Below are 15,660 nucleotides of genomic sequence, written 5' to 3'. Positions count from 1 at the left end.
TGTAATTGGATTCAACGATATATCTAGGGTGAGTGGGCCTTCTCTTTGCCCCCTAAATGGGACCCCAATCAAGTCAACAAGCTGCTCCGTGCCATTCAGTCATTAGACGCCCACTAAGACCAGTTTCATGAATCGATCATCGCACTACACTTCTAATTCTGCTCACCTGGCAGAACCGCGGCATAAAACATACCACCAGACTGTACCCGTGCCGCATTGTACGTCAAAATGACTGGGTTGTAATAACTGAAGGAGAAGGGGCAGTGTGATGTGTTTGTGTCAGCTGGTGTTTTTCCTCTTGAGTCTCTGAGGTAGGCCTGACGACATGGTGTGAAAAGTGAGAAGGCTACACAATGTGTTTCTCGGTTTATCGCTTTTAAAGTGATATGACAGGAACATGGTGGCATTGTGAAAAGTGAAGGATCCTGTCTCTATTCACTTGGGTTTTACTTTTCCTAAAAAAAGCTCATCATCATCATCTCATAAAATCAGTTTTTTGAAAGATGAATGAAATTGTAATAATTATAGGGATTATTGTAAATATCTCCAAAAAATATTGTTTCACATATTTAATTAATGTCAAGACATTTTGTGGTAAAAATCTAGTTTTAATGTTGTTTATATGCCTATGTGGTGTTTTTAATATACTTTAAGACAAACCATGTGTAAATGCATCAGTCAGCACCATTGCTGACTATTTTCTCCTTAAAACCTGCAGTGAACCAAATACAGTCTTAAAAATGTGGTTTGAAACCGCCTATTTCCTACTGTCACAAACAAGTAACCAATACAGTCAACGTGTGGGGCAGGATTTTTTTTATCATTCATGTCATGCTCTGCGGGCATTTTTACAGAGTGTGCACAAAAACACCTTTATGAAGGGACAGGAAAAATCATCAATTACTGTTATGTGTCCGACGTTGTAGACTTGAAGCAACTTATAGACGACCCTGTATGAATCGCTTTTCCTCTTATTCCTCTGAATCTGTTTCTGGTTCAAACATATATGTTTGCATATAGCCTATGTATTACTTCTGCACTGTAACTGCAAACACAAAAAAAAAAAAAAAAAAAAGACTAATCAGATATAATGCAACAAATGCTATTAAAGTGCTTGTAATGAACCCAGACTGGTCTATTTTATGTCTACATGCTCTCTCTTTCTATTTCTTTGAAGATGAGGACAAAAGAAAGAATGGTTGTGATTCATGTAGATTTCATTAGATACTAATAATAACTCGGGCAGATTTTTCATCTTCGCTTAATGTGACGTCTGATTTAGGTCAGTCGTTAGTCTTCAGATAGCTCATTAATTCCTCTTTTTGTCTTCTTGCATGTTGAAAATGACCTTCATATGTTATTTTGATCTTTTAGGTATAGAACGAACATCATTAGGATGAAAAGTTATTTTTATGCCTACTGCAGCAGATAATATTCGTGTCACCTGACCGCTCTATTTCTGGACCTGATGAGTTCTCTGCTTCCTGTAGGTACATGATGAACGTGACCTGGGATGGCAGAGATTTGTCCTTCACCGAGGATGGTTACCAGGTGTATCCCAAACTGGTGGTGATCGTGTTGAACAAAGACAGAGAGTGGGAAAAGGTAAGGCTGCTGAAAACAACTGACCTTCCTAACTGCGTCATTATAATTTCATTATAACTCCTCCAAGCAAAGCGTCATTAACAACTGTTCACACAATATTAGTACCCATGAATTCGCCATCTTAATTACACCCTGGAACGATGTAAAAGTGTGTCAGTGCGGTAATTACCTCAGACACACACTGCAAGAGTCTGCAAATTCAGAGGTGTAATTAGGGCCGTTTTTTTTTTCTTTTAGACCGTAATCCTATCCAAGCCCAAACGTACGGAAACACACACGTGCGCATTAGTGCTGGTATCTTGGATGAGCGTGTCCCTCTTTTATCTGTTCTAGGAGAGAATGTGCTTCAATGAAACCAGTGCGGGAGGAATAATTGGAAAAGCAAAACAACGGGAGAAATTGATTTGTGGAGTTCGCTCTGCAAATCAATCAATGGGAGCCTAATTGACAGAATAAGGCTCGCACTGAGAGACAGACTTGGTTATGAATACACATCCATGTGGCAAAAGGCACATTTGCTCTGATTAGGCCTCTTGATTTCTTGTTGGAAGACCATGAAGATCATCAGTGATATAAAAAACATCCCAAAGAAATTGCGTTATTTTGAGGGCAATCCGCATACCGGTGGTCTGTCCTAATAGAACATTCTATTGCTCATTAAACGGCAGTTATGATATTGGGTTTGTATTACAGTAGGATACAATACACTAAATTAGCTCCCAGAGGTGGTTAGAGCCTTATTATATATCTGATTAGTAAAGCATTCTTGTGGGCTCCATTACAGTGGCTCTGTATTTTTTTCTTGCTGTTTTGACTGTCGATTGAGCTTTTGGAGTTTCATAAATCTGTAATAAAAAGCATCCCATGTCGTTCAGCTCATTGGGACTGTAGTATTATTAGTGTTTAAAGTAGAATACATTAGGTGACAACAACATTCATTGTTCAAATTCTCTTAAGTGTCTTCAAAAGTACTACCAAAATATATTTTTTAATCATTTTAATAGGATTAAATTAGTAGTTGATACATTTTTGTAAGTGTAACTCACAGCACTTTAAACTTGTTTCACCTATGCAATATTCTCCGAAATACCAAATGGCAGTGTGGAGAAAATATTTGCTGAACCAACACGAAATGCAGTGAGAAGATATCGTTTTATGATTCACTTGCCAGGTAGTTCATATTCACTGGTTGTTTTCAAGAAGTGGACAAAAAAACAAAAACACTAGCCAGTATTTTACACTTTTGTCTTTTGTCCAGAGCTGCAAGTTAAGTTAACAGTTTTATAGTTTCTATTTTAGACCTTAATTGAACCCAATTTAGTCACACTAATAAAATGTTTAAACAGTATAAAATAAACAAGCTTTTCAAAAGAATGTATGAATAAGAATGTCAATTCCATTTGACAATTTTGGTATAAACCAGGCTTAATTATTCAGAGCTCTACCAATACAGTTCAGGTCTTTTAATTGATATTTTTTATTTATCTATCAACTGATTCATATCAATTTCTACAGTTCATATCACGAAGTAGGTCATTCTCAGCGTGGTCAAAGCTGATTCAATGAGATGCAGCACTGTCCAAAAGTGAAATGAACTGCACAAGAGAGGCTGAAACTGATTCTCGATCCAATTATGATATTGTGATGCATCTCAATGAATCGTGATGTGTTGCAATGCATATTGTAACGTGAGGTGGTTGTCAGAAATGCCATGGTACTTTGGTATGATACTTTTATGCAAGGATGTGTTAAAATGATCAAAAGTGACTGTACAGAAATGTAAAATGTTACAAAGATTTCTATTTCAAATAAATGCTGTTCTTTTGAGCTTTCTATAAAAATTCATAAATATTGATATTTACAAATTTTAAGCAGCACAACTGTTTTCAACATTAATAATAATAAATGTTTCTTTAGCAGCAAATCAGCCTATCAAAATGATTTCTGAAGGATCATGTGACACTAAAGACTGGAGTAATGATGCTGAAAATTCAGCTTTGTCACCACAGGAATAAAATACATCTTAAAATATGTTCAAATTCTTATTAACAGTTATTTTAAATAGTAATAATATTGCACAATATTACTGTTTTTACTCTATTTTTCATCAAATAAATGCAGCCTTGTTGAACATGTGAGACTTCTTTCAAAGGCAATAAAATCTTACTGACCCGAAACTTTTGAACGGTAGTGTATCATGGTATTTACATTTTTACATAGGATCTGACTCTTTTGTGATGGCAGACAGCCCAGTTGTTGGGCCTCAGTCACTCTAAAAATAGCCTTTGACTCTTTGCACTCTGCACTAGCCAGTGGCTATGTACAAACGTAACGGTCTCCTCCCTTTATCAGGGAGCTGACAGCTGCAAAGATCAAGCTGCTATGGTGCCAAATTAAATCCACATGAAAGTAATTACATTAATTAATTCCATGTCAAGTTGCCTCTTGTTGATGTTGATTAAAGCGGATAAAATGTTGAACTGGTTGTCACTCTAGCTGTGTGCTGTCACATATTATTTTTCACCTTTGGACAGAGTTTTGGAAACAGATGACAGAAAACATTGGACTACAAGTGTTAGGAAAATAATTACAACTTAGTTGGAAATATCCACACAAATGTGGCGACCTCACGGAAGACTACTAACTGCCTACTGACTCATCAGTGAACCTTCTCAATTGGGTTTCATCTCAATGGATTGAAAATATACAGCTCACAATGATGCACTAGCTTCATGGTGGAGGACAGAAGACCATCAAAAACTCATAAAGGTGAATAGCTTGAAGACATTTACCCTGATACCACAGGTCTGCCTGTGTACAAGACTGAGGGGAACTCTTAAAATCCTTTAGTAGAACACACAGAGTTACATGTCAAACGTGTAGCTCTAAGGAACATAACCGCAGAGTAATGCAGTTTGACACCACACTATGTTGATATTAATCTGACAAAGCCTATTCATCAGTGTGAAGTGCTGGCAGAGCAAAGACAAAAGCATGGGGCAGATTTACAGCCCTGTTGAACCAAAGCAATATCTCACACCTTGCCCTGACGACATGTCCACGTGGCCATTAGTGTGCAACAAGTCATAAAGCATATTGCACAAAGACTGCACCAATGGCAGTAACTGAGCACAAAAGCTATGCAGAATGACATTGATCATGCATTGATAATGCATAGTACTGTAAATGCCTTAAACAATGTTCCTTTATCAGGTAAAGGTCGTAAACGATTAATGCAAAACCTGATATACATCGTTTTTTGTATATTTTACTCATTTTGCTCTGCACATGAAACATGTTAGTTTGTGTGCATGTTCGTTTAAGTTTTGACGTCAAGACAGACAATTTACAAATTTTATGTAAGCACATTTTGTCAAGTTTTTATAATAAGCTGATTTTTGATAGTTATCAGTGTTTTGTTATAAACAGTTTTGTTTTGGGATAAGACATAACCCGATTCACCAGAGTTGTTCAAAATTCAGACAGATTTCCATTCATTAATTTTAATGTGAATTTTGTTGGAAACAAAACTATGCATTTCCAAAATACACATAAAAACTATGAAATTCAGAATGAATGATTCAGTAATTTAATGAATAGAAGGTGGTGATTTGCATATGTGCATTTGGAAAATCTATCCACATTTTTTGTCATCCTGCATTTTTTGGCAGAATTGCAAAATGTGAAATCCGGCTACTGTCAACACTATATTTGTCATATAGTCATTAGTATAAATTTAAAATAACTTCCACATTGCCATTGCCATTGTTTTTTTTTTTTTTTTTTGTCGCTTATGTCACCAGAAATCATCAACTCTAACTCTAAAAAGAATGACATCCGGTCATTTTGTCACTGCAAATCACTATAAGTGTGAATGTCCCTTTATGCTTATAGAGCTGCAGTAGTCGCAGCAGTCGATAAGCTAGACATTTTCTTCACTGGAGCACTGGGAAATCTTTGGAAATTTGTTTCAGCTACCTTTTGAACTACGGTTAGATATAAAAGATTGAATACAGACGGTTTTGGCTATAAACAAACATTGTCTGTGTAAAACAATGTTTATTAAGGATATCACAACATTGCAGGCTGCAATGAAAGCAGTTTACACAATTTTTACAGTAATTTTCATTCACAAAGTGTATGTGATTGTGATTAGTCTGCAAGTTATGTCTGGGCAGCTCTGCCAAACACAAACATCTGTTTGTTCTTTGTTTTTTTCAGCTGATCTTATTGTGATTGGAACGGTTGTGTTGTCATCATGACACTGTCAGCAATGTCTGTCACCTCTGAGCTTCTTATTTCTCATGCTTTTTTGTGTGTGCATTCATTAAAACACCAAAATAGATGCATTAATGAAGAGTATGCAAAGTCTTGATGAAATGCTTGAAGTGTGACTGACATTTCAGAGTAGATACAGGAGCAATATGACTATCACAAGTAAATATCACCAGTGCTCTGCTCATATCAAACTCCTTTTTCAGTTTTAAGAAATAACGTCTCAGTTACTTATGGTAACCCTCGTTCCCTGAAGGAGGGAACGGATACGTACGTTGTGACCGACAAATAGGAATCTCGCTAGAGAGACCAATCTATTTCGAGTGAAACTAAATGAGCCAATGCACATTGGCGTGCAATCATTTGCATCAGCTGTTCAGCCACGCAGCACGGGTATATAATGAGCAGGAGGTGCAATTGCACTTCAGTTTAATGACATAGTTGTGACCAACGAATAGGAATCCCTACCAAAGCGCCACAGCTGCTGACCCCATCCAGCGCCCTGTGCGAGCCTCTTGCCCCTTCTTGCCTGGAAGGATGATAGGAGAGGGCTTACACAGAGTGTATCTGTCACTGTTGTTCTGTGATAACCCATACAGTGAGATTATTGGATAACACTGGGAAGGAGACGCAGACGCAGGAGGACGCTTCCGGCGAGTAGACGATGGGGTGGAGGCAGCAGCTGACCGTCGTGGCAGGATGTGTTTAAGAATAAAGAACTTACTATTCACAATCCTCAGATGGATCCGTTGCTTCTCGAAATGAACTAAACCAGCACTTCTGAGATAAATTTTCCAGGATTATTATTACGATAGTATTATTCCTCACAGCGTCGCAAGACGACGTAAAGTACATGAATCTGATAAAACTTGATGTGTTTTATTGACCTGATGTGGCCGTTCACAGGTTTGCCGATTGCCTCAGATCATTTGCGTTTGAATAGTGTGCGCTCTCCGTGGGCGTGTTCACATTAGCAGTTCACGAGTTCACATGTTAATGAAATCTGATGTAATATTATAATGCGTATTTGGCTTGCTGTCCGGGGGGAGGGCTCCGAGCTCAGAATTCGGCCCGGCCCCAGAGTACTCCCCCCTATGAATGTATAGATCATGGGTATCTATGAGCAGACCCATCTGAATGTGAGGTGATGGGTTGGTGGCGGGATGCTGAGAAATTTGTCATGAGACAGGAGGTAAGGTAAGGCTTTATTTATACTGGCTTCTTCTTGTGCTGATTGGATGATTACCTGAACATGCTCCTCCCGAACTTTGTTACATAAAACTTCATATAATGAGTTGAAATGAGAATGACTGATATCTCTCTCTTTTCATACAGATTACATAAACAGAGCATATTTGTTTTCGTTTTGAATTAGATAATTTAATAGTAGACACTTAAATGATTATAAAGATATATTGCTCATGCCTGGGTGAATAGCGCTGAGTTTGTTAAAGTTAAGAGACGGAGAGGCAGAAAGCACATCCTGTTTATTTTCTTTATTTTACAAAAGCACAATGTTTTGTTTCGATTGTAAGTGGACACATAAAAAAGTAGACATTTTACAGTTTTACATATTTCTTAAGTCTGTATGACCATAAATTACGGAGTATTTAAAGGGATACTCCACTTTTTTCGGAAATATGCTCATTTTACAACTCCCCCAGAGTTAAAAAGATGAGTTTTACCGTTTTAGAATCCATTCAGCCGAACTCCGAGTCTGACGGTACTGACGGAGAGTAGTTCTTAGCCATATAGGCTTAGAAAATCGCAACTTTTCATTTTCCGTCGATCTTAGTACACGGTTTAACTACAGAAGAGTCAAGTTTTAAATAGAAAAAAATATTGAAACTCTTTGGTCATTTTGAAAGAAATGCTACTGGACTCGTCTGAATCAATGATCTATGCTAAGCTATGCTAAAAGTGGTACCGTCAGACCCGGAGTTCGGCTGAATGGATTCTAAAACGGTAAAACTCAACTGTTTAACTCTGGGGGAGTTGTAAAATGAGCATATTTCTGAAAAAAGTGGAGTATCCCTTTAAGTCTATTTTGCTGCTATGTGAAAAAAATTGAGCAAAATGCGTGGCACGTTTGCCGACCCCAGAGGGTTATTGACCCCAGTCTGCTTTTCTACAGCCGAGAACTGCTGGGCAAAGTTCTCGACTGCATCTCCGAAGAGGCCGATCTGTGACACGGGGGAGTTAAGGAACCTGACTTGTTGGTCTCCCTCATGTCTGGCAATAAAAGGTGCCGTCCACGCCTCAGTGAGCCCCTCATGCACCTCCGGGAAGAAAGACACCGGGGTGGGTTGCTGAGAACCAGCGCGCGCCACCCCAAGATACCAATCATCCAGCCTTGAGGGAAGGTGTACACAAGCCCGATCCTGTTGGCGGCCCGGGAAAGCATGGCTATCATCTCCGGGTCCGATTCGGGCACCGCTGTCACACCCGAAGGGGGTAGCTGCGCCGATTCGTCATCCGCAGAGAAGTCGAACCCACCCTTCAATGCACCTCGTGGATGGTCTGATTTGTTGTAGAAAATACAGCATAGAAGTGCTCGTCTCCGAAGCAAAAAGCTGAAGTGCAATCGCACATGCTGCTTATTATATACCCGTGCTGCGTGGCTGAACAGCTGATGCAAATGATTGCACGCCAATGTGCATTGGCTCGTTTAGTTTCACTCGAAGTAGATTGGCCTCTCTAGCTAATAGGGAACTATTGTTTAGTAGTTTTTCTACTGCTTTTTTTTTGCTGTGCTTTTCTTTTGCTGTGTTCAGTGACTATTCTCAGCATAGTCCACAGACTGAAATGTCTGAAATTTACCTCAGTAATACAGTATATAAAAAAAATCAACATGAAAAAATAAAGATATTGTACCTTGCAGAACCATTATACAAATATATTGTTATCGTTTTATATGGTTTTATATTTTGAAGAATATGGTAAAATGTTGTTACTGCCATCACTATATCGTTGTACCTTTTTTGTATGATTTTTGTATGCAAATAAAAGTTATTGGGTCTCATTCATGAAACACGAGCAGAACGAATTTTTGTGTAAATCGTGTGTAAAGTGGTTCTGACGTAAATTTTCGGATTCATTAAAATGTTCGTATTTTCCAAATGTTAGTTGGTACGAAAGAAATCTACACCTGCTCCCAGCCACGCGTAAATAGTGCGTTTAACAGCCGAACGTTTTGCTCATTAATAAGGCTGCATTTTAATTCACCTTAATCGGGTACATATTTACACAGCATTTTGAAAAAATATTATATATAGTAATTACATACGGTTTTTCTTTTTACTTTTATTACGAGAGCCAGTAATAGCATCTGCAAACAGAACACAAGTCCGCAAGTATTTTTTTTATTTTTTTTTTTAGATTCAAGCTGTTTATTCATTTTTCTTTTTTTCTTTTTTTCTTTTTTTACAAGTCCGCAAGTCACAAGTGTTGCAGTCAAGCTTCATGTCGAACCATTTTCTTTTCACTTCTGGGACTGTTCGATTAACAGATGAAACTCCATTAACTGCATCTGTAATATGCTGCCAAGCATTTTTACCTAAAGCATTTAGGTAAAAGCATTATTACCTAAAAAAATCATTTTTTTTAGGACCTGATACGCCACTATGTACGCTTGAAAATAAAATGTGGCGTTTTGAATGAACTTCTGATAATAAAACTTCAATTTCTGCATCTGAGAAATTTCTCTTCTTCATTCACTTTTGAGAAGACATGTTGAAATTCTTTGTTTGGTGTCATAATATGATGCCCATATATAGTTGTCAGTCGGTTTTAATGGGCGGGATTTATGGTAATTGAGAGAATGAGCGTGCACGCGCGTCCCATTTACGACTGATTGGAATTCATTAACACACACACACATTTCACTATCAAATCTGACGTCTACGAAGTATTTGTGAATCAGGAGAAGAATTTTTGGTGAATGTCTCTTTACGTGCAAATCACTCACATATTTACTCGTATATTTACGAATGTTTCATGAATGAGACCCATTGTGTGTAAATGTACTGTTTTTTTCCCCTCCAACTTTTCACTTTGCTTATATATATATATATATATATATATATATATATATATATATATATATATATATATAGTGTTGCCTTTGATGTAAATGTTGTGGTCTACTGAGAAGTGTAACATGGAATGGACAAAACAAAGTCTCGGCCTCACAAAACCACCAATCATTCTGCATTCAAGCCAAACAAGCAGTGCTGGCAAGACCCTGCTCCAGATGCTGTGTTGAGGGCTGGTCTGAATGCCTATTAGAGATGAAGGAGTGATGAAGAAGGCTCCAGAACCCGAGGCTTGATGGGGGGGGGGAGGTGGTGGTGGTTGAGCTACTACACTGTGTTTCTGTTTTGACGCCAAGCCGGAGAGAAGTGCTCTCATGGAGAGCCAGGAGGAGAACATGATTGGCTAATTAAAACAGATGAAGACTGAGCATCTTGGCTGCTGATGGGCCTATTCAATGCCTGGAAGTGACTGGTACAATCAGGGGTCACATGGCCACTTGGTCTTACAGGGGCAGCAGTGTGTGCGTGTGTTTGTGTGGCACGTACTGCCAACATAACAGTGCAAGTCTCAGTATAAATCATGAAACACACAGTCTGTGATGTGCAAAGTGCTGCTGAATCATACATAGGCAAGTCAGTAAATAATTAACATTATAATCTTGGCTTTGTACTTACATATTCATGAATCTAACACTGTAGTCCGCCATGCACACTTTGTTCACCTTGTTTTGACCATATAATATCTAGCTTTATTTGTCTGTCACACGTGTCCAATGCTTGAAAAGTGTTTGTTACAACGCCTGAAGCAAACATCCTTAAGCTCATCTCAGTGGCTCAAAGAGCAGATATTACTGCAGCCAGTGAACTTGGAAATCATCTGAACCTTGAGTTAATCAAAATCTGATCCCCGAGATCTGCTGGACCGTGGCTCGCTGCAGTTTGCCCTCAGAATTTCATTTATTGACAGAGCTGCCGCATGGGGCCATGGCGCTGAACCTGTGGGCACCTTAGGCCGAGAAATATATTTATCTGAGTGATCTCTCCATGACAGAGGATTGACCGCTAGATGGAGGAAAAATGTGGGACTCTGAGGGGCACAATTGCTGGTCAAGTAATAGTCAACATACAGAATTTCTTTCTGTCTGTCTTTTTCTGTTACATATACACACATGGAACAATCAAAAGGAGAGTTCATTGCTCACTGAGTTAGAGGTGGTGGTGGGATGCCTCGTTCTTGCAACTGAATCTGTGGAAGGCAGTTGTAACAGTGTGAAATGGATCTCACTGCCATTTTTGCCTTCTCACAGTGGAAAATGACTATGCCACCTGGGCAATTGCTGGGGTCTGACCTTCCAACAGCTCTCTCATAAAAGAAAGATAGAAGAAAAAGAAGGAAGACACATTTAGTCTTTGGGGTTTTTTTTATCTCTTTTCGCAATTCATAATTAATGTAACTTCATTATAAATTGCTACATTTACTCGTTGTTCGTTTCTTATTTTTGCTTTGCACTGTTAAATTACTTTATCTTATTTTATTTAATTTAATATTTTTTAATTTATTTTATTTTATTTGTTTGGTTTATTTTGTTAATACTAGTTATGTTTTGCTCTATTGTGTTTTGACTTTATTTTACTTATTGTACACTGATTTGACAAAACAAATGTGCAGAGAGAAAGAAAGAAAAAGAAGCAAACAGATAAATACAAAGACAGACAAGGCTGGGAGCTTTAGCAGTGCTTCTGCTGCCTGCACTGGCTTTGACTCATCCAGCAGAGATAAGGTGTAATTCTCTTTAGTAAGCCTGGTGTGCTTCTCTTCACCTCCGCTGTCCGTCATACTTACTGCTGTGCCCCTCTCCATCTCCACCCCTCGCTACACTGACAATCACAGCTCTGCCCTTCATAGCCACTGTGTTCTGCTGTGGAGATACACTTGATGATGTGCTCGTCTGCTGCCTAATTTTACGCACTATCAAATCAACAAAGTTTGACTGATGGGACGGTCAAGTCTCACTGCATGTTGTCATGGTCAACAGTGAGGTGCTGTGCCCGGTCATTCTCAGTCTGGACACAGGAAAGCAACAAAAAGATCCTGGGGCTGGCATTTTATTAAACATTTCACAGAAGATTTTATCCTTTCAGTGACAGTCGCCCTAGACTGACCTGGGGTTAAGTGTTGGCCTGTCCGCCCCACCATGAGAGCCCTATCTGGCCCACCTTACATCATAAAGCTGGGCCTAGTACAGTGGTAATAGTCCTTTCGTCTCTATATCTTTGACCACTACATCACACAAACCCCAGGTTAAAAGAATTACAGAAACTGTTGAACTAATCAAGTCATTTCAGAAGATATCTTTTTTGGGTAATTTAGCATTCACTTCACTCCTTTCTTTAAATTTATACCATCGGTTCTCATTTCTTCTCTCATGCTAACATAATCTGATCATCTAGTTCCGTTTCCAAATGTTGTCACCTATAATTTTTATATACTGTATATATGTATGTGTGTATATATATATATATATATATATATATATATACATACATATATACAGTATATATAGCCTATATATTTGTTACAGTGTATGTCATGTTATGTTGTTATTTTATACCATGTCATTTTACAGTATGTTATGTCATAATGTTATGCTACAGTATGTTATGTTACAGTTATTTTACAGTATGTTATGTTCTCTTACATTTACACTTTACAGTGACATACAAATGAGGAACATCACAAGCAACATCGCAAGTATACTGTATATGTTATTTTAATCTTATATTGTATAATTCTAACATTAATAGTTTCTTACTGAAGAATCGCTGTGAGAAACATTAACTACATTTTTATTTAGGCACCTTTTCTCTATGAATAATAAAATCATCTTTAAACATCTAAATTAGCCCCACCTCCACTCAACCACAACAGCTCAGAATAGAATAGTGCAGGTATGACATCACTTTGTAGGTCAAAACGTGGAAGTGAGTTAGCATTTTAGCATTTAGCATCGTCCTGAAGTCAATGTTTTTTTTGTTTGTTAAATGGCTGAAATAAGGTCTGTGGTGAACACAAGCTCAAGATACTTTCACGTTTTATGCTACGACATAAAACACAGAAATTTTATGATTTGATTTTTTTAAGCTGTTACGTGTCTTGAAAAAGACGGATGCTAACAAGTGGCTAAATGGGACTAAAGAGGGTGTCGAGGAGATTAAACATCCTCACGCCGAACAAGTAAGCTCAGTCCGCTTTTACGGGCTCATTATGCTTAATTGTGCTCTTATAAACTATTCTAACTCAAACGTTCTGGGAAAATGTTTTTAGATAAAAACTGAAAGAGATTGAAAAATTGAATTTGTGGGATCGTGGTGCAGTTTGTTTAAAGGTTACTTTTAGCTTTTTACTTCTGGAGACTGCATTTAGGCTTCAAAATTCATAAAAGTTGTGATAATCTGTGAAAATTATCTTGATGGACAAAACGTGCAAAAATCATAAACTTTTGTTGATCACAGAGCTTGTTTTAAGTGATAATCCAAAAGCCAATGGGAAAATCCTATTGGGTTTTTGTCAAGGGAACCAGTGTGATGCTAAATGCCTACAAAGTGACGTCATACCTGGCTGCACCACTCTATACCTGATCCACTCGCTCAACTGTAGTAAACGCTGCACAATGGCAAGTGGAAATACTGGTTTAATTCAGCCACATATGTTTGAACCAGAAACGGATTCTTCAGAAGAAGTGGAAATAATTAAATAATTAATTGGATTAGTCTTTTGCTTGACTACGTTATCAAACAGCTAATAATGTGTTGCTAATGTTACACAAACCACGTTCCCGTTCGCAATCTCAGTCTTCTAACAATCAGAATCCTTAGAAACAGGGCTTAAAAACGAAAAAAAAATTCAATTGGTTCACTCCGAGCAGAATCAATATTTTAACGTTTCCGTTTTTGCGTTCCTCGTTAAACATTACCGTTCCGAAACCGGTTTGATTAGATAAAATACCGGTTAATAACGTTATTTTAATTTAGCCTATATTTTAAACAATATGTATAAATAAGACTAATTTTCACTCAAAAATAAGATAACACATGATAATTAAACTTGAACATTTATTTCATAACATTGTTAAAACCATTACAGAAATACCTGTATTAATTACAAAGCATAAACAGCTGGAAAAATATTGACCTGTTTTACTGGACCGTTAGACAATCGAAATTGGCACTCTTATGCCTAATTCTTTTCAGAAGAGTGATACAATTATTTGTACACACACACACACACATATATATATATATTGCAACACGAATTGTTTTAGAAATTACATGAATAAAAAGTAGGCCTATATAAACTGGACGATCATTGCTCTTTTAATGCACCGTCAACTGCTAATTTCAAAGCAAACACTGCGCAACACATCCTTGCATCACATAACGTTAACCAATTTCAGTCTGCTAATAAAGCACGATCATTTAATGCAATAACATTGTAAAACTACAACACATTTTCTATTTTTAATACAAAGCATTAAAAGTCTATAAAGAAAACATTTGACCTGTCCTGTTTTTGGCTACCTGAAAGACTATAGAAAAAATGTGCGATACTTGCTAGTACTTATACGAAATCCATAAACTACTTGAGCTTAAAGTCCGTAGGCTAGCTTGTTTAAACGTACGAAAATAATGTCCTCCAATACCTGTGCATTCATTGAAGACCTACTCAATGAGGAAAGAATGTAGGCTACTTGAGGCATGAAAATGCGCAATCTACGCTGACTTGCGTTACCGTGGGCGCGGTAGTGCAATTACATTCATAGCAAGTTTGTACAAATCTGGGTTAGTGAGAGCAACACTTGCCCAGTAGACTTAAAAGTACACTCACTCCTCTTAAGGTGTGCTTCTCTTGAATAGCCTATGCCGAAGAGATTGTCTGCCGATGACTGCTGCGCGGGCATTTCACTCGTCAACGTCACTCGTTAATGCGTCAACGTCACGCTTTGACTAAATTCATGATTGGTCAATGGCAAATTAAAATATTAAAGAGAACGATAAAATAACGTTATTAACCGGTTAATAGTCATTTTAAATAAACGTTTCTGTTCAGAACGATTAAAATTGATTTTGTTTTCGTTTTCGTTTTTGTTCCTGTTAAAATTTCGTTTGTTTCCGGTTTTCGTTTTCGTTCCTTGAACCGGTTCAGAGCCCTGCTTAGAAATGCTTTGAACAACTCAGAACGTCAGTGGAGAAAGGTGTATAGTTCACCACCATAACACCGTAATACACATTATATACATAATTCACCCGCTATATTGCTAAATATACCCGATTGTTCATATCAGCAGAAACATATACCGGGATAACCTGGCTTCTCTTGAGACTCCACTGCTTCACAGCATAGTAATGATATGCTGACGTGGTTGGTTACAACATGCTTGTGACAGAGAACAAGGGTGATTTCAAACTGCGTTTTTAAATCTGTCTTTGGTTCACTGCAGTTCACTGCAGTTTTAAGGAGAAAATACTCAGCAATGATGTTGACTTATGAATTTGCACATGGTTTGTCTTAAAGCATATTAAAAACACCACATAGACATATAAACAACATTAAAAACTTGATTTTCACCACAGGGGGTTTATATAACAAAACAGTAAAATATGAAGGTGCATTCTTCAAAATTTAATTGACCTTGTTTTTTCAGCAGACCTATTATTGTTCTGTTATTTTTTAAATACTTTCCAAAGC

General features: G+C 37.6%; 1 protein-coding gene across 1 annotated transcript in view; it reads left to right on the top strand.

The window, feature by feature from the left end:
- The window catches only part of grin2aa (glutamate receptor, ionotropic, N-methyl D-aspartate 2A, a), a 156,434-nt gene that overhangs the window by 96,085 nt on the left and 44,689 nt on the right, over positions 1-15,660 (top strand). The window contains exon 4 of the mRNA XM_084401231.1: positions 1,491-1,605. Within this exon, the coding sequence (XP_084257357.1) occupies positions 1,491-1,605 (115 nt within the window). The remainder of the gene's footprint in view (positions 1-1,490; positions 1,606-15,660) is intronic.

The sequence above is a fragment of the Rutilus rutilus genome (genome assembly GCF_951802725.1).
Source record: "Rutilus rutilus genome assembly, chromosome: 1".
Classification (NCBI taxonomy): Eukaryota; Metazoa; Chordata; class Actinopteri; order Cypriniformes; family Leuciscidae; genus Rutilus; species Rutilus rutilus.
The sequence above is the reverse complement of the archived record's forward strand: the minus strand, read 5'-3'. Positions and strand labels throughout refer to the sequence as shown.